Raw genomic sequence first — 23570 nt, forward strand, 5'->3', positions numbered from 1 at the left:
GGATTTCCTGCTAGCAGTCACTTTTTATGTATAAACCCACCTCAACAGCTCCAGTAACCCTGCACATTGAATAAAGTACTGGACCTAATCTGTATCAACCTGGATTCTTGTGTTCTTTAACTCTCTTTAGTTCTTGTGTCGTTTTTATTCTTACATTTCATTTTTATTCTATTTCCCGTTATTCTTATCACCGCATTGTTGGGAACGAGCTAAGAATTTTAAAAAGGTAAGAATTTCACTGTCTCGTATTACTACACCTGTTGTATCCCGTGTACGTGGTGAATAAACTTTGAAACTCCACACAGTCATTCTCCCAGAGGCTCTGGGCTCTAAACTCCACACAGTCATTCTCCCAGAGGCTCTGGGCTCTAAACTCCACACAGTCATTCTCCCAGAGGCTCTGGGCTCTAAACTCCACACAGTCATTCTCCCAGAGGCTCTGGGCTCTAAACTCCACACAGTCATTCTCCCAGAGGCTCTGGGCTCTAAACTCCACACAGTCATCCTCCCAGAGGCTCTGGGCTCTAAACTCCACACAGTCATTCTCCCAGAGCCCTGGGCTCTAAACTCCCCCAGCCAGCATAAGGAATCTCCTCCTTGTCAAACAAGCCCTCTGTCGAAAGAGTCACTTCCCTTACAGAGCCACACCGCACTGTGGCATTACTGTACTGAACCTCACTTCCCCTACAGGCACTGCTGAAAAAAACTGGACTTTCCCCAGCACAACTCGTATAACCTCTCTCGCTCTCTCTTACTTGTCTTCCTTGCCCTCTATCCCTCTCGTTCCTTTTGGGTTCTGCAGAAGCCCTTCCCCTATAGGGACAGAACACTATGGAGCGGTGTGGTGCTTCCCTGAGCCGTGCTGTGGTCAGAGCTGGAGAATCCCCCTGCAGTACCTGGAACTCAGGGGGGCTTTTACGAAAGAGGGGAAACACTGATCTCTCTGTGTGTGTGTGTGTGTGTGTGTGTGTGTGTGTGTGTGTGTGTGTGTGTGTGTGTGTGTGTGTGTGTGTGTGTGTGTGTGTGTGTGTGTGTGTGTGTGTGTGTGTGTGTGTGTGTGTGTGTGTGTGTGTGTGTGTGTGTGTGTGTGAGACAGTTGCCAGGACCTTTTATGCTGACACCCCTCTCTCTCTCTCTCTCTCGCTCCTACTCTGTTCTGTATATCTCCCCCCCTCCTTTTCTCTCAGATTCACCTCCGTCAGCAGACTTTTCTGGTGCCAGAGACTGTAACCTTGAGACCAGCTATGTCCCTCTGTGGTAGCACTGCTACAGTCCTCCACACCTCTCTTCCATCACGGACACTTCCCTGTTCCCGTCTCTCTCTATCTCTCATACATACATCTGTGCCCACCAGCCGCTCACCCAGCCTGGATAAAGCCTGAATAAACAGCTCGTGCTCTGACCCGCCTATACCAGCCAAAGTCAACAAACCCTTAAGCTTAACCAAAATGGCCTGCTATCCCCCTCTGAAGCTCCGGTGTGTGTGTGTGTTTGGTCCCTGCTGGATACAGTAACACCAATCTGAATCTCTCTACCACTCCTTCCTTCCTCAGTTCTTACAGGCTACAGCTCCCACAGGAGGCCAAACCAAAACACAGAACTGTCCCCGTCTCCCAGGCAACAGAGGAGAGAAGGCCAGGACATTATCTAACAGAACACACATGTCGAACGCATCTGTGTGCTTGTCTACAGCTGACATCACACACAGCAGAGAGACCCCCTGAAAACGCAGCTAGCCAAATCACACACAGGGGGCAGATTTTGAGAGAACTAGAGATAGCCAATGAAAGGGAGATGTTGTGAGAGATGGATGAAAGGTGTGTGAAATTGCATTTGTCACATGTGAGGAACACAACGTGCTTACGAGCCCATGCCAAACAGTTTTTAATACGAACAATTCAATAGTAACACAATAGGAATAAAATATACCAGATCAATGTTTTTCAGACAGAATTCATGGTATGAAATGGCGCGTGCACACACACAGCCACACACACACACACACACACCAGATATAACCAGTGTGTCAGGACAGAGGAACGCAGCAGTCCAATGAGAAAAACACACTAACACACTCAGCGACTGGAGGCCAGGAGGTTTTCCTGAGAAAGTAAACATCTGGCCCCTGGGGCCCTTAGACAGGAGGACACCAGAGACAACAGAAGCAGCAAGTCAACAGTTCTATTTGTAAAGCAGAGTGGGGGACAGCAGGGGAGGTGGGGCCAGAAGATGACAGGGATTCCATCTGCCATCTTGGTCAGTTAGTTAGGTCAACACAGAAGCCCTGCTACACAGAATCATGTCAATGACAGCTAGAAGAGAAGTCAGCCAGTAATAAAGACTCATTTCAGATAATTCCATGTTTTGATGCAATGATCTACGATTAAGTAGAAAAGGAACTGTGGAATATGAAGGAGCTCTTTAGGCTATTTAAACTGCTTTTAAACGGAGCTATTTCAACTTCTCCACTAGCCCTGATTGATATAGGAGTCTCTAGAGGCTGTGGCATCACACAGGCGTAGTGATGAGTTCTGGGCAGGACCTTATCAGCCCTACACAGACAGGTCTAGAAGAAAACACCCTTTCATATTTACTTGTTAGTCATTTCGCAGACGCTCTTATCCAGAGAGACTTACAGGAGCAATTAGGGTTAAGTGCCTTGCTCAAGGCCACGTCGACAGATTTCTCACCTAGTCAGCTCGGGGATTCGAACCAGCGACCTTTCGGTAACTGGCCCAAAGCTCTTCAACCGCGAGGCTATCCTGCCACCGTTGAAGTCAAATGGTCCACACACTCACAAATGCATGGACGCACACACACACACACTTCAGTCTCTTTTCTCCTTCTTTCCCTGTGTAAATCTATCGATCTGGCTCTCCTTATTACGTTATTTCTCCTACCATTTTGTGCCTTCTATATTTATCAGTCGACACAACTGCGTCAGTCGTCTCCCTTTCTCTGTGGAACAAACACGCGCTAGAGGGTCGATGCTAAAAACTCCATTCCTGGGCCCCTACGACAGCCAGCTCGAATATCATATTCCCACAACAGACCACAGGCGGGCGTCTATAATCTGGTTGTATGGTATCGTCCCATCAGTTTACAGATCAGGTTTAATATAACACATTTATCAGGGGCTGACATTCAGAGACAGAATATGCATATGACCTGGATGGCCTGTGATAGAACACTGCCAGTGGAGGGGAGTCGGTTCACTGAACAGTGTGTGGATAATCCCTATGCCCTGTTTGGGGGAAGAGTTCCAGAAGCTCCACTGTGTTGATGACTCTCTTTCTGTATCCCTCTATCTATTCATCCCCACACATTTACTCAACACAATAGAGGGAGAGGGAGAGAGAGAGAGAGAGATTCAGAGAGATAGACAGGGGGGGAGAGAGAGAGATTCAGAGTACCAGCATACAAAATGGTCATTGCAGAGCTGTCCCCTGTGACACACAATGTAACAATAGACCCACCGCCTCCCTCTTTTCTCCCCTGTATCCTTTTCTTCCTCTGCTCTTACCGCTTGTCCAGTCTCCTCATCCTCCGTCATCCCCTCCTATCATCTTCCACATCTTGCCATCTTCTCCCCACTCTTTTTGACACTCCTATCCATCCCCCATCTTCTCTTACTCTTTCCCTCCATCCCTCCCTCCCTCCATACCTGAGGAAGAGTTGATGAGTGATCCATTGGAGCTGGTTCTGCGGAGCATCCGAAGTCCATCACTCCAGGAGCGAGACTTGGGCAGGCGCCGTAACAGCCGGCCCAAACGCCTGGACACCTGACCGAAACACGCACTGCCCATATCGCCATCCTCACCCCCCAACTCCCCCTCTCCTTCACCACCCACCTCAGCCCTCACACGCAGAGACAAGGATTGAGAAGCTCTTACCTGGCTCACACCCTCACCGCTCTCCCCCGCCTCCCCCTCCTCTACCCGCCGCCCCATAACCAACGGCGCTACCTGTGCCTGTCTGGGAGCATGGCACCAGCCTGCGGGCGCTGTCCTGTACCCGAGCCCAACAGAGCTCCCTGGCGTGTGCCCTCTGCCCCTCTCCTGCCCGCGGCTGAGGGGCTCCCTGTCGGTCCGAGGGCTGCCAGCTCGCCAGCCTCCCCAGTGCCCGCCATCCCAGCGCCACCACTCGCCCAGCTGTGCCACGCTCCGAACCAGCACCCCGTCCACCTCTCGCTTTGCCACCCCGTACACACACACACACCTAACACACACTTACACGGCTCTTACCTCACACATACACACACTCATGATCAACACCCCTTCCTCCCGTACCACTCCGCTAGTTCGCGCACACACACCTCTACCCTTCAAAGTCCTCAAACCTCAGCTTGCCTATACTTCCTCCTCCTCCTCTGCCAACCGCTTCCTTACTGCCCACACGTACCACTACCCTCACGCTTCTCCTGTCCCCTCCACTGGAATATCTCTCTCTCATTCACTTGTTTTGTAGCTGACGGACTCCGGGGTTCTCTCGTTCTCGCTCTCTCAGTGCCTCTGCTGCAGCACCCACACACTCTGCAGCAGCAAACAGCTTAAAGAGACAGAGCCCCAATGAATGTCCCTCTCTCTCTCTCTGTGTGTGTGTGTGTGTGTGTGTGTGTGTGTGTGTGTGTGTGTGTGTGTGTGTGTGTGTGTGTGTGTGTGTGTGTGTGTGTGTGTGTGTGTGTGTGTGTGTGTGTGTGTGTGTGTGTGTGATAGCCTGATGAACTGAAATGATTCACCACAAAACATCACAGAGATGGTGGGAAATCGTATTATTGTAAATGACATGCATCGCACCGGCTGTGTGTGTGTTTGTGACGTGTGTGTCTGCGTGCGTATCTTGGTGTATATGATACACACTCTAATGGCTATTAATATGCGCTGGAGAAAAGAGAGAGGGCTGCCCTACTTCTGAGCCTGAGGAGTTTGGAGACACAGGATGTTCCAGCCCTCATCAATCACACACTTCTTTACACTGCATGTAAATGTCACCATTAATGAACATTTTAAAAAAAACACAGACAGACACACACACACACACCTATATGACATAATAAACTATATTATACACTAATATAGAGATGCACATCCCTCTTTTGGAATCACTTGTGTACTAAACCGGTAATACCATGAATCCCGGGGTGAGAAAAGGATGGTGTGACGATATGCAAATCTGGATACCGTCCAACCCTAATAAAAGGCCTCATTGCCAAAATCCCGCAGTATCCCTTTAAGCACTGGTCTCTGCTGTAGCTGGAACGCCTGCTGTGTGCCCTCTCCTCCTCCCTTTAACATCCTTTAAGACAAGGCGGTTCACACACACCTCTGATGAGCAGTCCCAGGACCTGTCAAGGGCACCCTAAATTTAGCCTGAGTAAAACTCCCCACAGATCTGTCACACATACAGGAGAACTGCGCCAGCCTAAACACACACACACACACACACACACACACACACACACACACACACACACACACACACACACACACACACACACACACACACACACACACACACACACACACACACACACACACACACACACACACACGTTAGTAACAGATATAGGAGGCTCTTACGTGAAAACAATATCACTTGTTGATATGCATCCCCGGGCAGCCATAACAGTTTAACCACTTCCTTATGTTTTATATTTAACCCTAACCCTAGCTCCATGTCCACCCTGGCTCAACCCTAACTCTAACCCTAGCTCCATGTCCACCCTGGCTCAACCCTAACTCTAACCCTAGCTCCATGTCCACCCTGGCTCAACCCTAACTCTAACCCTAGCTCCATGTCCACCCTGGCTCAACCCTAACCCTAACCCTAGCTCCATGTCCACCCTGGCTCAACCCTAACCCGAACCCTAGCTCCATGTCCACCCTGGCTCATCCCTAACCCTAACCCTAGCTCCATGTCCAACCTAGCTCAACCCTAACTCTAACCCTAGCTCCATGTCCACCCTGGCTCAACCCTAACTCTAACCATAGCTCCATGTCCACCCTGGCTCAACCCTAACTCTAACCCTAGCTCCATATCCACCCTGGCTCAACCCTAACTCTAACCCTAGCTCCATGTCCACCCTGGCTCAACCCTAACCCTAACCCTAGCTCCATGTCCACCCTGGCTCAACCCTAACCCTAGCTCCATGTCCACCCTGGCTCATCCCTAACCCTAACCCTAGCTCCATGTCCACCCTGGCTCAACCCTAACTCTAACCCTAGCTCCATGTCCACCCTGGCTCAACCCTAACTCTAACCCTAGCTCCATGTTCACCCTGGCTCAACCCTAACCCTAACCCTAGCTCCATGTCCACCCTGGCTCAACCCTAACTCTAACCCTAGCTCCATGTCCACCCTGGCTCAACCCTAACTCTAACCCTAGCTCCATGTCCACCCTGGCTCAACCCTAACCCTAACCCTAGCCATAACCCTAACCCTAACCCTAGCTCCATGTCCACCCTGGCTCAACCCTAACTCTAACCCTAGCTCCATGTCCACCCTGGCTCAACACTAACCCTAGTTTCATGTCCACCCTGGCTCAACCCTAACCCTAACCCTAGCTCCATGTCCACCCTGGCTCAACCCTAACCCTAACCCTAGCCATAACCCTAACCCTAACACTAGCTCCGTCCACACCCTGGCTCAACCCTAACCCTAACTCTAACCCTAGCCATAACCCTAACCCTAACCCTAGCTCCATGTCCACCCTGGCTCAACCCTAACCCTAACACTAGCCATAACCCTAACACTAGCTCCATGTCCACACCCTGGCCCAACCCTAACCCTAACCCATAACCCTAACACTAGCTCCATGTCTACCCTGCTCAACCCTAACACTAGCTCCATGTCTACCCTGGCTCAACCCTAACCCTAACACTAGCTCCATGTCCACACCCTGGCTCAACCCTAACCATGCATGCCATACACTCATCATTTTATGGGGCTCCCGAGTGGTGCAGCGGTCTAAAGCACTGCATCTCAGTGCTAGAGGCGTCACTACAGACCCTGGTTCGATCCTGGGCTGTATCACAACCGGCCGTGATCGGGAGTCCCATAGGTTGGCACACAATTGGCACACTGTCGTCTGGGTTAGGGGAGGGTTTGGCCGGGGTAGGCTGTCATTGTAAAATAAGAATATGTTCTTAACTGACTGGCCTAGTTAAATAATGGCTAAATAAAACGAAGAGAAAAAAAATGAAATCATGAAGGGGTGAATTGAAAGCTCAGAGGCAGCAACTTCTCTATGACGGACACATACAACCAACCTTCACACACTTTAAAAAAATATCTTCCTGCCTGGCTGGCCCAATGTTGAACTCTCTGCTCAGATGACACTAGCGTGGTCAGGAGGGGTTATGTTAGACATCCGTAGCTATGCTGGTGGCAGTGGTATGTTAGTACAGGAAGCTAAGAGATATTAACACACTCTACTTCCTCTGCTGGAGTCCAAGGAGCTTTGAGAAAGAAACACCCAGTCATACTACCATGGCTGCTGCTGAGGACAAGGCCAGCACTGTGTAGGAGATGGGGGAGGGCATAGGGTTTAGGGTAGGGAGCATAGGAAAGGGACATGGTATATGAAGTGTAGGGGAGGACAGAGGTTATATTGTAGGGAGGGCATAGGAAGGGAATATGTAGAGTATAGAAGGTGATTAGGTACCAACGGAGAGAGCTTTGTAAGGCCTAATGCAACAGTGACACACATCGCTACAGGCCAAAATAAACAGGCCCACTGCACGAGAAGGGCGGTTGATCTCCTATTTTTTCTGCTTTCAGTTTTCGTTCTGTATTTAACTAATTCATGGTTGTTTCTGCTCAAATGTCCCCTGCTTGTCAACCTGCATGCTGCGTTATCAGTGGCAGTGTCACTTCATATCTTTTCCTGTGGGAGCAGTGACCAGAGGCCGACCCCACACCTGCCTGCCTGCCTCCCTGGAGAGATAGAGAACAGGAGAGATAGAGAACAGGAGAGAGAGAGAGAACAGGAGAGAGAGAGAGAACAGGAGAGAGAGAGAGAGAGAGAGAGAGAGAGAGAGAGAGAGAGAGAGAGAGAGAGAGAGTGAGAGAACAGGAGAAAAAGCAGAGAGAGAACAGGAGAGAAAGCAGAGAGAGAACAGGAGAGAAAGCAGAGAGAGAACAGGAGAGAAAGCAGAGAGAGAACAGGAGAGAAAGCAGAGAGAGAACAGGAGAGAAAGCAGAGAGAGAACAGGAGAGAAAGCAGAGAGAGAACAGGAGAGAAAGCAGAGAGAGAACAGGAGAGAAAGCAGAGAGAGAACAGGAGAGAAAGCAGAGAGAGAACAGGAGAGAAAGCAGAGAGAGAACAGGAGAGAAAGCAGAGAGAGAACAGGAGAGAAAGCAGAGAGAGAACAGGAGAGAAAGCAGAGAGAGAACAGGAGAGAAAGCAGAGAGAAGATGGAAGAAGAATAATGCAAAAACCTAAGAAAAACATTGAGAAACCTATTCACAGAGACAAAGAAAACCTGAGCCTACGCCTTCACTATGGTGAAACACTAAAACAGCATAGAAATACACTAAAGAAAAAGGAACAGCACGTCAGAAACCAGCTCAATGTAATTAAAGATTCCGTAGAATCTAACCACTTCTGGGAAAATTTGAACTTATTTAACAAACAACAACATGAAGAGACATTAACCCAAATCCACTTCTCCAATATTTTTGGCCCTATAACAAAGAACAAACAGCAAAAACATATGCATGATCAATTACAAATCTTAGAATCAGCTTTTAAAGACTACCGGATCCCACTGGATTATCCAATTATCCAATTAAACTACAGAACATACTACAAACCCCTCCAACCCAAAAAGGCCTGTGGTTTTGATAAATTAAATTATAAAATATCCAGACCGCAAATTGGTTACACTTAAACTCTTTAACATCATCCGTAGCTGTGGCATTTTCCCAATATTTGGAACCATGGACTAATAACCCCAATTCACAAAAAAAGGAGGCAAATTCGACCCCAATAACTACAGTGGGATATGACTCAACAGCAACCTTGGGAAAATCCCCGGCATTACCATAAACAACTTCTACACCACAGTGAAAATAATGTTCTGAGCAAATACCAAAATTGTCTTTTTACCAAATTACCGTACGACAGACCACGTATTCACCCTGTACAACCTAACTGACAAATTGACAACCTATTTGACAAGCAAAACAAAAGCAAAGTCTTCTCATGCTTGGTTGATTTAAAAAAATACTTTTGACTCAGTTTTGCACAAGGGTCCGCTATAGAAATGGATGGAAAACGGTGTCAATAAATCCCAAATAGTTACAGAATTAATAGCACAAACTTCACTTCATTTTAACGGACCTAGAAAGTTAGAACCAAGCCCCCCTTCTCGTCCACTGTACATAGCACCCCCCTGACGCCCACACCCTATATTACATGGTCCAGTGTGAGCGGAGCCCGCACCAGCCACAAGCAGCACAGCTCTGGGGTCAGCGCAGCTCTGGGGTCAGCGCAGCTCTGGGGTCAGTAGAGCTCTGGGGTCAGTAGAGCTCTGGGGTCAGTAGAGATCTGGGGTCAGCACAGCTCTGGGGTCAGCGCAGCTCTGGGGTCAGTAGAGCTCTGGGGTCAGTACACCCCGCCCCCTGCATCTCATATTTCCTGATCTTCCACACTGCCATTTTTTGCCGGCCCCAACAGGTAATTTAGTAGGCAGCCCCTTCACCTGTTGGCTATGTTACACCAAGGCCCTCCAATGTACAGGTCATGTCTTAAGTGTAAAACTAAGAATGATTCAATAATCCATGCTTTCTGGGGAATTCTATAAAGTCCAAAAGTTATGGGCGGAACTAGAAAGTTGGCTGACAGAAGTATTACAATGTAAAAATGACTTTGAATTCGTCTGTCCAAATATTTCAAGACATGACAAATTGGAGGTGCAGAGAAATACCCGATGGGATGGACTAGTCTCTTCTCATCTCTCATCTTGAATAAAACGTATATAAAACATTTGGAAATCAATCAATCCTCCATCATTAACACAATAGAAAAATCGAATGATTTAAATATTGAAACAGCATGTCACGCCTTGGTCTTAGTATTTTGTGTTCTTTAATTATTTGTTTAGGCCAGGGTGTGACATGGGTTTTTGTTGTATTTCGTATTGGTTTTTTTTGTAGTCATTGGGATTGCGGCTGAGTAGGGGTGTTGTATGGGCTTGGCTGCCTGAGGCGGTTCTCAATCAGAGTCAGGTGATCCTCGTTGTCTCTGATTGGGAACCATATTTAGGTAGCCTGGGTTTCGCTTTGTATTTCGTGGGTGATTGTTCCTGTCTCTGTGTAGTTTCACCAGATAGGCTGTAATTAGGTTTCACTTTCCGTTTGTTGTTTTTGTATTTGTATAGTTATTTCATGTGTCACTTTTTCCTATTAAAGTCATGAGTAACCACCACGCTGCATTTCGGTCCGACTCTCTTTCTACAAACGAAGAACGACGTTACACAGCATGGGCGACCGAGATAAACACATTGGTACAATCTAAGGCAAACAATAATGCAGGCCCTAGGGATGGAGATGTGAGCATGCAGGCCTGGGCAGAGGAGATGTCGTCGTTGTTTGTGCGTCTGTAAGTTGTTCCTATGTGTATGTTTGTATTTGACCTTAATAAATAAATAAATAAAGCAATCTTCTGGGACTTTGAAAGAAAGGTCTCAAAGGAGCATAGGGGTTTTAAAGTGTGTGTGTGTGTGTGTGTGTGTGTGTGTGTGTGTGTGTGTGTGTGTGTGTGTGTGTGTGTGTGTGTGTGTGTGTGTGTGTGTGTGTGTGTGTGTGTGTGTGTGTGTGTGTGTGTGTGTGTGTGTGTGTGTGTGTGTGTGTGTGTGTGTGTGTGTGTGTCATCTTTACTGTTAATGCAAGGCTGCAAGTTCTCCCAACAAAATATAATCTATCACTCTGGTACCCTGCAAACCATGACCCATTGTGTATTCTACATGAGTGAAACGTCATGGATTATGAATGGCTAATGTTCATACAAGGATTTGTACATTGTTAGACATTACCACCTAATCGACCTGATAGCAAACGAGGTGAGACGAGTAGTCTCATCAACAGCACACGTGAAGAAACATTCTTGTGTAAGGGGAAGCTGGTTTGATGTGGTTGATGATGTGTTTTCCTGTGGGCCAAACACGCCAGATATTGTTGTTGTGGGTGGAGGCCAGGGGGAGGTGCTCCTTTTGGAAGTGGGCTGCTCATTGGACAGCTACATGGAGAAGGCTTTTACCGACAAGCTGCTTAAAATGCCAACCACTCGTGGCACGCTTGGACAGCCTCGGGTGTAGGTGCAAGCTGGTGGCGCTGATATTTGGCAGTCTCGGAACGTACACAGATTTGCAGATTGCGGGCCTGACAAAAACTAGGGCAAATCAATTGGCTAGGTACTGCTCTGTTTCAGCTGTCATGGGCAGCCTAGCCATTTTGAGAAGGAGGTGCCTTTGAAATGTTTGGATACTTTTTTTGTCAATTTGATTGGTGGATTAAAATAAAGCATTTCCAATGTGTGTGTGTGTGTCTCAGTCACCAGATCTCAACCCAGTTGAACACTGATGGGAGATTCTGGAGCGGCGCCTGAGGCAGTGTTTTCCACCATCAACAAAACAGCAAATGATGGAATTTCTCATGGATTAATGGTGTCGCATCCCTCCAATAGAGTTCCAGACACTGTAAAATCTATACCAAGGTGCATCGAAGCTGTTCTGGCTCGTGGTGGTCCAACGCCCTATTAACACACTTTATGTTGGTGTTTCCTTTATTTTGGAAGTTACAGTGACTTCAGAAAAGTATTCACCACCATGGACTTTTTAAACATTTTGTTTTTGTTACAACCTGAATTTAAAATGGATTAAACAGATTTTTTTTAGAAACAGCCCCCCCCCCTCCCCCACACACTACCCCAAAATGTAACAATACAATAATGTTTTAGATATTTTTTTACAAATTAATTCAAGATGAAAAGCAGACATGTTTTGAGTCAATAAGTACTTAACCCCTTTCCTATGGCAAGCCTACATAAGTTCAGGAGTAAAAAGTTGATTAACAAGTCACGTAGTAAGTTGAATGGACTGCAATAATAGTGTTTAACATGATTTTTGTATGACTACCTCATCCTTGTACCCCATACATACGATGATCTGTAAGGTCCCTCAGCCGAGCAGTGAACTTCAAACACAGAAGCAACCACAAATACCAGGGAGGTATTCCAAAGACACGCAAAGAAGGGCACCTACAGTATTGGTAGATGGGTTAAAAAAAAGATACAGGGGTCCTTTCTAACTCAGTTTACGGAAAAGAAGGAAACCACACATGGATTTCACCATGAGACAAAATGGTGATTTTAAAACAGTTAGAGAGTTTAAGACATGAACGTCAGTCAATGTGGAAAATGTCGAGATCTTTTAATGTTTCTTCAAGTGCTATGATGAAACTGGCTCTAATGAGGACCGCCACTGGAAAGTAAGACCTAAAGTTCTCTCTGCAGCAGAGGATAAGTTCATTAGAGTTACCTGCACCTCAGATTGCAGCCAAAATAGATCTTTAGAGTTCAAGCAACTGTCCAGAGGAGACTGCATGAATCAGGCCTTCATGGTCGAATTGCTGCAAAGAAACCACTACTAAAGGACACCAATAAGAAGAAGAGACTTGCTTGGGCCAAGAAACACGAGCAATGGACATTAGACCGGTGGAAATCTGTCCTTTGGTCTGATGAGTCCAAAAGATAGATTTTGGGTTCCAACCGCCATGTCTTTGTGAGACGCAGAGTAGGTGAAAGGATGATCTCCACATGTGTGGTTCCCACTGTGAAGCATGGAGGAGGTGTGATGGTGTGGGGGTGCTTTGCTGGTGACACTGTCTGTGATTTATTAAGAATTCAAGGTATACTTAACCAGCATAGCTACCACAGCGATACGCCATCCCATCTGGTTTGCTCTTAGTGGGACTATCATTTGTTTTTCAACAGGACAATGACCCAAAACACCTTCAGGTTGTGTAAGGGCTATTTTACCGGGAAGGAGAGTGATGGAGTGCTGCATCGGATGACCTGGCCTCCACTATCACCCGACCTTAACCCAATTGAGATGGTTAGGGATAAGTTGGACCGCAGAGTGAAGGAAAAGCAGCCAACAAGTGCTCAGCACATGTGGGAACTCAAGACTGTCGGAAAAACATTCCTCATGAAGCTGGTTGAGAAAATACAAAGAGTGTGCAAAGCTGTCTTTTGAAGAATCCAAAATATAAACACTTGATTTGTTTAAGACTTTTTGGTTAATACATGATTCCATATGTGTTATTTCATAGTTTTGATGTCTTCGCTACTATTCTACAATGTAGAAAATAGTCAAATTACAGAAAAACCCTGGAATGAAGGAGTAGGTGTGTCCAAACTTTTGACTGGTACTGTATGTGTGGTTCTACGACAGCCGCCTCAGAAACATTCAATTAAAAGTTAATCTGACGTCTGACTGCTCTCCCAGTCTTAATCACCCGGCAGGAGCTGCCTCATCTGGGATTAACAACCCACTGCAGTCACTATAACATAACAGAGAGAGGGAGCAAAAAGATATACAGACAGAGAGAAAATGGGGTTGAGGAAGACTAGAGGAAGTGGTGAGAGAAAATGGAGGTGGAGAGGAAAAGAGAAGGAAATAGGACGAGGAAAAGGGGGAAGAGCGAAAGGAAAGCCAGTGAGGATAGAGGGGAAGAGGAGTGATCCTAAACTAGCCAGATTAGTGTCTGAGAGACAGACATAAGGAGATGTTTAACGTCTGTCATAGGTCTTATAGGTCTCTGTCTGTCACCAGCCTTTTAGACTGGATGTCTGCTCTAAGTATTATAGTTGTCTGTCTGTCTACCATGGATAACAGAAATAATCTTCTTCACCACTTCCTGTTGAACTCGGAACGAGGGAGAGCTCAGTTTGTTGTTTTGGGAAGTTTTGAAAATTCTATTGAAAAAGATTGGTTACTAGCTAGCTACCCTTGTTGTTGTTTTCAATCTTCCTTGTGATCTGCCCTGTCTGGGACCTCGAGTAGTAAGAGTGTAACCTACGTAACAGTGTAACCTATGTAGAATCTCCACATGAGACCTGGACGGAGTCTGAGGACAAAGTGAGCCAAATGACTGAGAAACTGAGAAACTGAAGATGGATCACAGGAAGATTGAGGTGGAGCGCACACACAGGACTGGAAAACCCACCACCGGCCCAGGTGACAGGCCCAGGACGATAGTAATCAAGTCACAAAATCAATAACTTGCTAACATCAGATAAGATTCATATATTAGCCATTTCTGAGACTCACTTACATAATTCATTTGATGATACAGCAGTACAGTGCCTTGCAAAAGTATTCATCCCCCTTGGCATTTTTCCTATTTTGTTGTATTATAACCTGTAATTTAAATTTATTTTTATTTGGATTTCATGTGATGGACATACACAAAATAGTCCAAATTGGTGAAGTGAAATTAGAAAAATAACTTGTTTCAAAACATTCCGCAAAAATCAAATCAAATGGAAAAGATTTGCTATATATGTATTCACCCCCTTTTCTATGAAGCCCCAAAATAAGATCGGGTGCAACCAATTACCTTCAGAAGTCACATAATTAGTTAGATTACACACGGGTGTACTTTACGTGTCACATGATCTGTCACATGATCTCAGTATATATACACCTGTTCTGAAAGGCCCCGGAGTCTGCAACACCACTAAGCAAGGGGCACCATGAAGATCAAGGAGCTCTCCAAACAGGTCAGGGACAACATTGTGGAGAAGTACAGATCAGGTTTGGGTTATAAAAAAATCTCTGAAACTCTGAATATCCCACGGAGCACCATTAAATCCATTGTAAAACAATTGAAAGAATATGGCACCTGCCAAGAGAGGGCACCAAAACTCACAGACCAGGCAAGGAGGGCATTAATTACAGAGGCAACAAAGAGACCAAAGATAACCATGAATGAGCTGCAAAGCTCCACAGCGGAGATTGGAGTTTAGGACCACTTTAGAGCCCAGCTCTGTGGAGTGTACGGCTTACAGAAGAGTGGCCAGAAGAAAATGCCAATAATTAAAGAAAAAATAAGCAAACACGTTTGGTGTTCGCCAAAAGGCATGTGGGAGACCCCCCAAACATATGGAAGGTACACTGGTCAGATGAGACTAAAATTGAGCTTTTTGGCTATCAAGGACAATGCTATGTCTGGCTCAAACCCAACATCTCATCACTCCGAGAACACCATCCCCACAGTGAAGCATGGTGGTGGCAGCATCATGTTGTAGGGATGTTTTTCATTGGCTGGGACTGGGAAACTGGTCAGAATTGAAGGAATGATGGATGGCGCTAAATACAGGGATATTCTAGAAGGAAACCTGTTTCAGTCTTCCAGAGATTTGAGACTGGGATGGAGGTTCACCTTCCAGCAGGACAATGACATACTGCTAAGCATACTGCCAAAGCAACACTTGAGTGGTTTAAGGGGAAACATGTAAATGTCTTGGAATGGCCTAGTCAAAACCCAGACCTCAATCCAATTGAGAATCTGTCGAATGACTTAAAGGTTGCTGTACACCAGCGGAACCCATCCAACATGAAGGAGCTGGAGCAGTTTTGCCTTGAAGAATGGGCAAAAATCCCAGTGGCTAGATGTGTCAAGCTTATAGAGACAAACCCCAAGAGACTTGCAGGTGTAATTGCTGCAAAGGGTGGCCCTACAAAGTATTTGACTTGGGGGGTGAATAGTTATGCATGCTCAAGTTCTGTTTTTTAAAAACTTATTTCTTGTTTGTTTCACAATAAAAAATATATTTTGCATCTTCAAAGTAAGTAGGCATGTTGTGCAAATCAAATGATACAACCCCCCCCCCAAAAATGTACTTTCTTGGGGACCTGAATATTGACAGGTTTTCATCTAGCTATCTGCTCAAGAGGAAGCTTCTTACTGTAACCAGTGCCTGTAATCTGGTACAGGTTATTAATCAACCTACCAGGGTGTTTACAAAGACTACAGGAACAAGATCATCCACATGTTTCGATCACATTTTTACTAATACTGTAGAACTTTGTTCTAAAGCTGTACCCATACCCATTGGATGCAGTGATCACAATATAGCGGACTTTGGAGTACTTTAAATGAAATTATGGGCAGAAAGACTAATTCAAGTCCATCTTTCATCGAATCAGATGGCTTATTCATGACAAAACCATTTGATGTTGCCAATTATTTTCATGATTACTTCATTGGCAAAGTGGGCAAACTTAAGTAGGAGATGCCAACAACGAACAGTGAGCCATAGTGCTCATGTATGTAAAAAAACAAATAATGAAAGAAAAACAATGCAAGTTTGAATTTGATATTTTTGTAAAGTTAGTGTGTGAGACGTGGAAAAATGATTGTTCTCGATCAATAATGACAAACCTCCTGGCATTGACAACATAGATGGAGAGCTACTGAGGATTGTAGCGGGCTCTATAGCTACTCCTATCTGTCATACATTTAAGCTGAGCCTAAAGGAAAGTCTTTGTCCTCAGGCCTGGAGGGAAGCCAAAGTCATTCCGCTACCCAAGAATGGTAAAGCGGTCTTTACTGGTTCTATCAGCAGACCTATCGTCTTGCTGCCAGCTCTTAGCAAACTGTTAGATTATAGTTTAAATTCGATTTGATCTATATAATTTTGTAAAACACTTTCTACAAATCAAAAGTAATCCGACGATGGGTAGTTTGTGCGCGCCAACCAAAGATAACTAAAGACAAGATGAGTTTGGTCTGTTTGCATGTTGAAGGGGTCTGTTGTCCACGATCATTCACTACTAGAAAGATGAGTGAACCATTCCTTCACTTCATTTTGTTATAACATCTTTAGTCTAACAGACATTTACGTGACACCCAGAATACAGTGTATTATGTCAAACATAGCGACACACATAGTTGGCAAATAGCTTACCATTAGCGCATCATACTCAGTACAACCTTCAAAAAAGTATTTTACACACATCATAGTTGTCCATTGCAATCTATTCAAAAATCGGAATGCATGATTTGCCACCAGTACTTCAAAACATGTGAATAAAACAGTAAACACATTATGCAGAAAATAAGGCACTTAGAAATAATAATTTTTGACAAAGTAAGGAAAACAACAATGAAGGCAATGCGAGCGCCAACCAAAAAATGTGCCAGGGGGAAAAGGTTTGTGCAAGACTGTGCAAATGTCTGCATACTTGATCTGCGGAAACACTGGGAAGTGCTTGAACTCCCATCAAAGAGAGACGTTTGTCCAGCTCAGTAAAGCTTCAAACAAATTGGCAACAGTGAAATGGGCTCCTTCTCTGTGAATTAATGAGGAGGTGGAACACACCACAATTCAAACTGTTAGAAAATAAAACTTGTTGGAAAATAATTAACTGTTGTGTTGCGTAACAATCACATTTTGGAAAACTGACATCACCTGCTTAAAACAACTCACACTGGGGCGACCGTTAGAAATATTTGGAACACTAGTGAAAAGGTTAAATGGAAGCTTCTCTAATGTAAAACATGTAAAGTGTGGTGTACTGCAGGGCAGCTCTCGAGGCCCTCATGTTTTTTCTATTTTTATCAATGACTTGCCACTGACATTAATCAAAGCATGTGTGGCCATGTATGCTGATTATTCAACAATATATGCATCAACAACCACAGCTAATGAAGTCACTAAAACCCTTAGCAAAGAGTTGCAGTCTGTTTTGGAATGGGTGGCCAGTAATAAACTGGTCCTGAACATCACTAAAACTAAGAGCATTGTATTTGGTACAAATCATTCCCTAATTCAAGACCTCAGCTGAAACTAGTCATGAATGGTGTGGCTGTTGAACAAGTTCAGGAGACTAAATGACTTGGTGTTACCTTATACCATAAGTCTGTTGGAACACAGAACTAGGGATGAGAATTGTGCTGCGGGCCATATGATTCCTGGGAAGTGCTCTTCCAAGAGGAGTAAACAGAGGATTATTTCTATAGGCTATAAATTTAACAATACCAACAAAGACGGAACACTTGAGATAAATTACAGAGTGAGAAAAGAGAGAACGATGGTTGTTTATCGGTATGAAAGGCTCGGCCACAGTTCCCTGTTATTAGCTGTGTGTGTGTGTGTGTGTGTGTGTGTGTGTGTGTGTGTGTGTGTGTGTGTGTGTGTGTGTGTGTGTGTGTGTGTGTGTGTGTGTGTGTGTGTGTGTGTGTGTGTGTGTGTGTGTGTGTGTGTGTGTGTGTGTGTGTGTGTGTGTGTGTGTGTGTGTGTGTGTGTGTGTGTGTGTGTGTGTGTGTGTGTTTTAAAACTACACTGACCTAAAGACCTAGCCATAATCTTTTTTTAGCTTGAGGGGCCAAGTTCATTACCACTACAAATACCCCCAAACATGCCATTCAACCCTTGTTCCCTAGCCAATAACTCCTCCCTCTCCATTGTTCCTGTCCATTGATAATGCATTTTGTGTGGCTTCAGTTAAAGACCAAGGATGGTTAAAGTAAGAAACTGTACACACACACACGATTAATATATAAAGAGGGATTAGTGTGTCTATCCCAAACTGCTCTATGAGATTATAACCTGCATGTTATGGAGATTATAAACAATTGTACTATATGGATGTAGAATAAAGCACTGTCAACAACTCCACACATAACACTCAGTTGCTGGAGTGTTGATCAGTAGCTATAGCGTGTCTCTGGTCTCGCTCCAGTGAGCTCCTGCTGATGGCACATTAAATCAGAGAGCACTGCAGTACTGGGCTCCCTCTCTCTCTCCCCTTCTCCTTTCTCATTCCTCTATCCCTCATCTACTCTTTTACTCTCCCTCTTCCCTCTCTCTATTCTTTTCTCCCCCTCTCCTCCCCCTCTCGCTCCCATTTTGTCCTCGACTCCAACTATCCTTTCTCACTCTCGTTCTCGCCCTGTTCCCTCGCTCTCTCCCCTTTATTTCCTTTCTCCTCATCAACACTTCTCCTCCTTTCTTCCTCTAGCTCTTTTCACTCTGCTCCGCTCTTCCGTCTTTCCAGTCTTCATCCCATCCAATTCATCTTCTCGCGCGCTCGCGCTACCGCCCCACCTTCCCTCATTTATAGCGAAGTCCTCTGCAGTCACAGCTTCCCCATGACAGAGTGCTGCTGACACACTACCTGCTCAGCACGCACACACACCACAGAAAGTGCCTGGTCAAACACGCTTGCTTGGTCTAACCTTCTGCAGCCCAGAGCAGTGCAGGTGTGTGTTATATCATTCTAATCGATGACCTGCTCTCTCCTCTATGCACCGGGTAGGACAACTCAACTATGTCATCGGTGCATGCTGACATAGCACATACATAGGGCCTACTTAGGGCCTTCATAGGACAGAGAACGAGTGGAGGAGGTCATGGAAGAGTCAGTGGCGGATTGTTGTTGCACTGTGGATCTAGAGCAGAAAGTAGTGTGTGAGGTTGTGTGTGTGAGAGAACAATTGTGATAGAGTAGCCTACAGTAAGACTAAATGTAGGGCAGATGACACCTGAGCCATGTCTGTTTACCCTCTTGTTAAAACACACACACACACTATGAAGGCATGGGCCCCAGGTGGTGAGGGTAGGTAACAACATCTCCACCCCGCTGATCCTCAACACTGGGGCCCCACAAAGGTGCATTCTGAGCCCTCTCCTGTACTCCATGTTCACCCACGACTGCGTGGCCATGCACGCCTCCAACTCAATCATCAAGTTTGCAGACGACACTACAGTGGTAGGCTTGATTACCAACGACGACGAGACGGCCTACAGGGAGGAGGTGAGGGCCCTCGGAGTGTGGTGTCAGGAAAATAACCTCACACTCAACATCAAAAAAACTAAGGAGATGATCGTGGACTTCAGGAAACAGCAGAGGGAGCACCACCCTATCCACATCGACGGGACAGTAGTGGAGAGGGTAGTAAGTTAAGTTCCTTGGCGTACACATCACGCACAAAGTGAATTGGTCCACCACACAGACAGAGTGGTGTAGAAGGCGCAGCAGCGCCTCTTCAACCTCAGGAGGCTGTAGAAATTCGGCTTGTCACCAAAAGCACTCAAACTTTTACAGATGCACAATCGAGAGCATCCTGTCGGGCTGTATCACCGCCTGGTACGGCAACTGCTCCGCCCACAACCGTAAGGCTCTCCAGAGGGTAGTGAGGTCTGCACAACGCATCACCGGGGCAAACTACCTGCCCTCCAGGACACCTACACCACCCGATGTCACAGGAAGGCTATAAAGATCATTAAGGACAACAACCACCCGAGCCACTGCCTTTTCACCCCGCTATCATCCAGAACAGGTGCATCAAAGCAGGGACCGAGAGACTGAAAAACAGCTTCTATCTCAAGGCCACCAGACTACTAAACAGCCACCACTAACATTGAGTGAATGCTGCCAACACACTGACTCAACTCCAGCCACTTTAATAATGGAAAAATTGATGTAAAAAATGTATCACTAGCCACTTTAAACAATGCTACTTAATATAATGTTTACATACCCTACATTACTCATCTCATATGTATATACTGTACTCAATACGCTCTACTGCGTCTTGCCTATGCCGTTCTGTACCATCACTTATTCATAAATCTTTATGTACATATTCTTCATCCCTTTACACTTGTGTGTCTAAGGTAGTTGTTGTGAAATTGTTAGGTTAGATTACCCGTTGGTTATTACTGCATTGTCGGAACGAGAAGCACAAACAGTTCGCTACACTCGCATTAACATCTGCTAACCGTGTGTACGTGACAAATAAAATGTGGGCACACACATGCCATCCCCTACCCTCCAGAGCAGTCACACGTCCAGATAACTGTGACCAAAAACACCCCCATACAGATGTGACAATGGCAGATGTCCCACAGTAACAGTACTGACACGTTCACTGCAGTAGGCCACGATTATTACGCACACAGATAGGAAACACTGTTAACGCCCTAAACTAACTTTGTCCGCTCACATCATGTCTCTCTCTACACCTCTCTCGCTTTAATGGGCTTTATTGGCATGGGGAAAATATGTTGACGCCGCCAAACCAAGCGAAATAGATAATAAACAATCCAAAAGCTGTGCTTGCAACTCTGGCTGTGACACAAGAGGCGAGGGAGGCTGGAGGAGGAGAGGGGGCCAGGGAGATGAGGCTGGGAGGACAAGATAATGAGGTTTCCATAGGAGGCTGCTGGCTGCAGCTCTGAATGCTTGGCAGAGTCACACTAATACGCTCTCTCATACACACACACACACACACACACATTTCTCTCTCTCTCAGAAGTGTACATATGTAGATGCTCTACAGACTCTCAATAACATTTCAACTATTTACTATCCCTGTCCCTAGCCCTTATCCTAAATGTAACCCTTTTCCTAATCTGAACCTTAAAGCAAGCAGTTGTTTATCAACATGTAGCCTAGTTTGTTGATAGTATGACCATCTGTAGAGCATCTACAGATGGGTTATCCAGACTATCCAAATAAAGTGTGACCAATTGCTATTCTAGTCCTGGCCTGACAATGCCCTTCACATTAATCCGGTCACAACAAGAGCCAGCAGCCTCCACCTTGGAATGAGGTCGATATCCAAGCCTCAACACCAAACCATGACGTCACAGCACACCCGTCAAAGCAATTATGCTAAACGTAACATAAAAGCAAATCAACCACAAACCATCTCTATCATCTTTCAATATATAAATGTAAAAATGGTTTTAAAACAATTTAAATATAATGCATAGAAATGTTGTGGGACAATAGTAGATGAAGAATCAATATTTTTTTAGATTGAGTACTTATTGGGTCATTATGTCAGTACACTATGTATGTTTGTAATAGTGTGTTATATGTGAAAATGTGTTTGCATTATAAATTGTATCTTAATGTTTAAGGACTCTTGGAAGATTAGTCCAAATGGGGACTAAAAGAGATCCAAATCAAATCAAATCAAATAATCTGGTAGTAAAGCAACAGATGGCAAATCTTCCTCTGGCAGAAGTGGGAATTTATTTGTAATTCTACTGTCATAGCCTAGAGGCTAGCCTAGCCTACCCTACTTACTTTTACACTTGAGCGCCTGCTGAACACTGATCCGCTGGTTACAGACGTCGCACCAGTCTTGAGTCACGGTTCTGGTCCCAAACGTGTGGCCTTCTCCTGTCTCCGACCGCACGCGCGCGTCCTCCTGCTCCTCGGAGCCAAATATTGACCAGACCTCCCTTCGGTGGGATTCTGTGCGCGCGAGTTTAACGACCCCGGTCCTTCCCTGTGTCAACCGCTCCAGCGGTGGTCCCCCGGTGTCCCCTTTGGTCACCAGCCTAGTGGTCTGACCATTGTGGGATGCGCGCCTTCTGACCGGACGGTCCCGATGTGAGTGTGCTCCCATGTGTCCGTTTGTTGGCGCGCTTGATCTGTCACACTTGACGTCTGTCATCTGTGTGTTAGCTGACGTGCTTGACATAACATTTGTAAGGATCTTCAGGGAACTCCTTCGATCACGGGTTGAGTCATTCCCTCTACCGCTCCGTCCGCTTTGACCAGTGTCCTTCTCCCTCGCCGCTTTAGTGTCTCCACAGTCAGGGCTGCTGCTGTCGCTCTCTCTGTCTGAACTACGTGGCACCAGCACCGGCTGAGCCTCACGCCTCACCCCGGGATCCCTCCCTCCTACCCCGGCTGCGGCTCCTTGTTGTCCCGGGGTCAGGGACGGGTTTAGTGGGGATGCTGTGACTGCTGATACCGCCGAAACAGAAACGCACTCCCGCGTCACCGAGCTCTTCCCGAGGATGATGTCCACGGAGGATTTCCACGGTAACGTTCTTTTATTCCTCCCGGCGGCCTTTAGTTTATGAAAGACTAGCTGGTGGTCGGGAGCCGGTCGATGTTGTCCTGGTCCTACCACACTCACTGAAGCCATGGCTCGGCGTATGTGAGTGCGTGTGTGCTGTGAATGTAAACTCTAAATTGAAGCACCAGCCAAGGCACGCATGCAGCTAGTGTGACGCCTACACTACGATGAATCTATAAACGTTTAAATGCCACCGGCTCGAGCACTTTTAAAGCGGCCGCGCGCCTAATCCGGGGATTAATCGGTGATTTCTGATTTGGTGTGAGGCTAACCAGGGATTAAACTACTACTACTAACCTATTTCTAGGCCTACTGTTACAGAACTGCATGACAATGTAGCCGACCTGAGTTCGTATTTGAGTGTCTTATATTTTAAATACTTTTGTCTGTATATTTTTAATATATTTTTTAAATACAGCCCAAAACAATTACTTTTATTTAAATATTTGAATTGTTATGTGTAAAAAACGAATAGTAAAATATTATTTTCTAAGTCAAATACTTATTTCCAATCATTTACAGAATAAAAATGTCTGACTGAGCCCAAAGACAACAAAAAAACGGAGCTTTTTCTGTTGGATTTTACCTACATTGAATTTATAAACTCGGGGCTTCCCAGGCAGCGTCAGTGAGTGACATCATGTTACACTGTCATATTGAAGAGCCTGTGGGAGGTTG

At 45.7% G+C, this 23570-nt stretch overlaps 1 protein-coding gene across 3 annotated transcripts in view; it reads right to left on the reverse strand.

Annotated features, from left to right (window-relative positions):
- LOC124031520 (ras association domain-containing protein 5-like) overlaps window positions 1–23063 on the reverse strand; it is a 58081-nt gene extending 35018 nt beyond the window's left edge. For 2 of the 3 annotated variants that reach the window (XM_046342854.1, XM_046342853.1), the window contains exon 1: window positions 22109–23063. In XM_046342854.1, the coding sequence (XP_046198810.1) occupies window positions 22109–22961 (853 nt within the window). In that variant the 5' untranslated portion in view covers window positions 22962–23063. Of the gene's footprint in view, window positions 1–3664; window positions 4448–22108 lie in introns of those variants that run through there. The other variant, XM_046342855.1, reaches the window with a different exon arrangement.
- Between the last annotated feature and the right edge of the window lie 507 nt (window positions 23064–23570).

The sequence above is a fragment of the Oncorhynchus gorbuscha genome, linkage group LG03 (assembly GCF_021184085.1).
Source record: "Oncorhynchus gorbuscha isolate QuinsamMale2020 ecotype Even-year linkage group LG03, OgorEven_v1.0, whole genome shotgun sequence".
Lineage (NCBI taxonomy): Eukaryota > Metazoa > Chordata > Actinopteri > Salmoniformes > Salmonidae > Oncorhynchus > Oncorhynchus gorbuscha.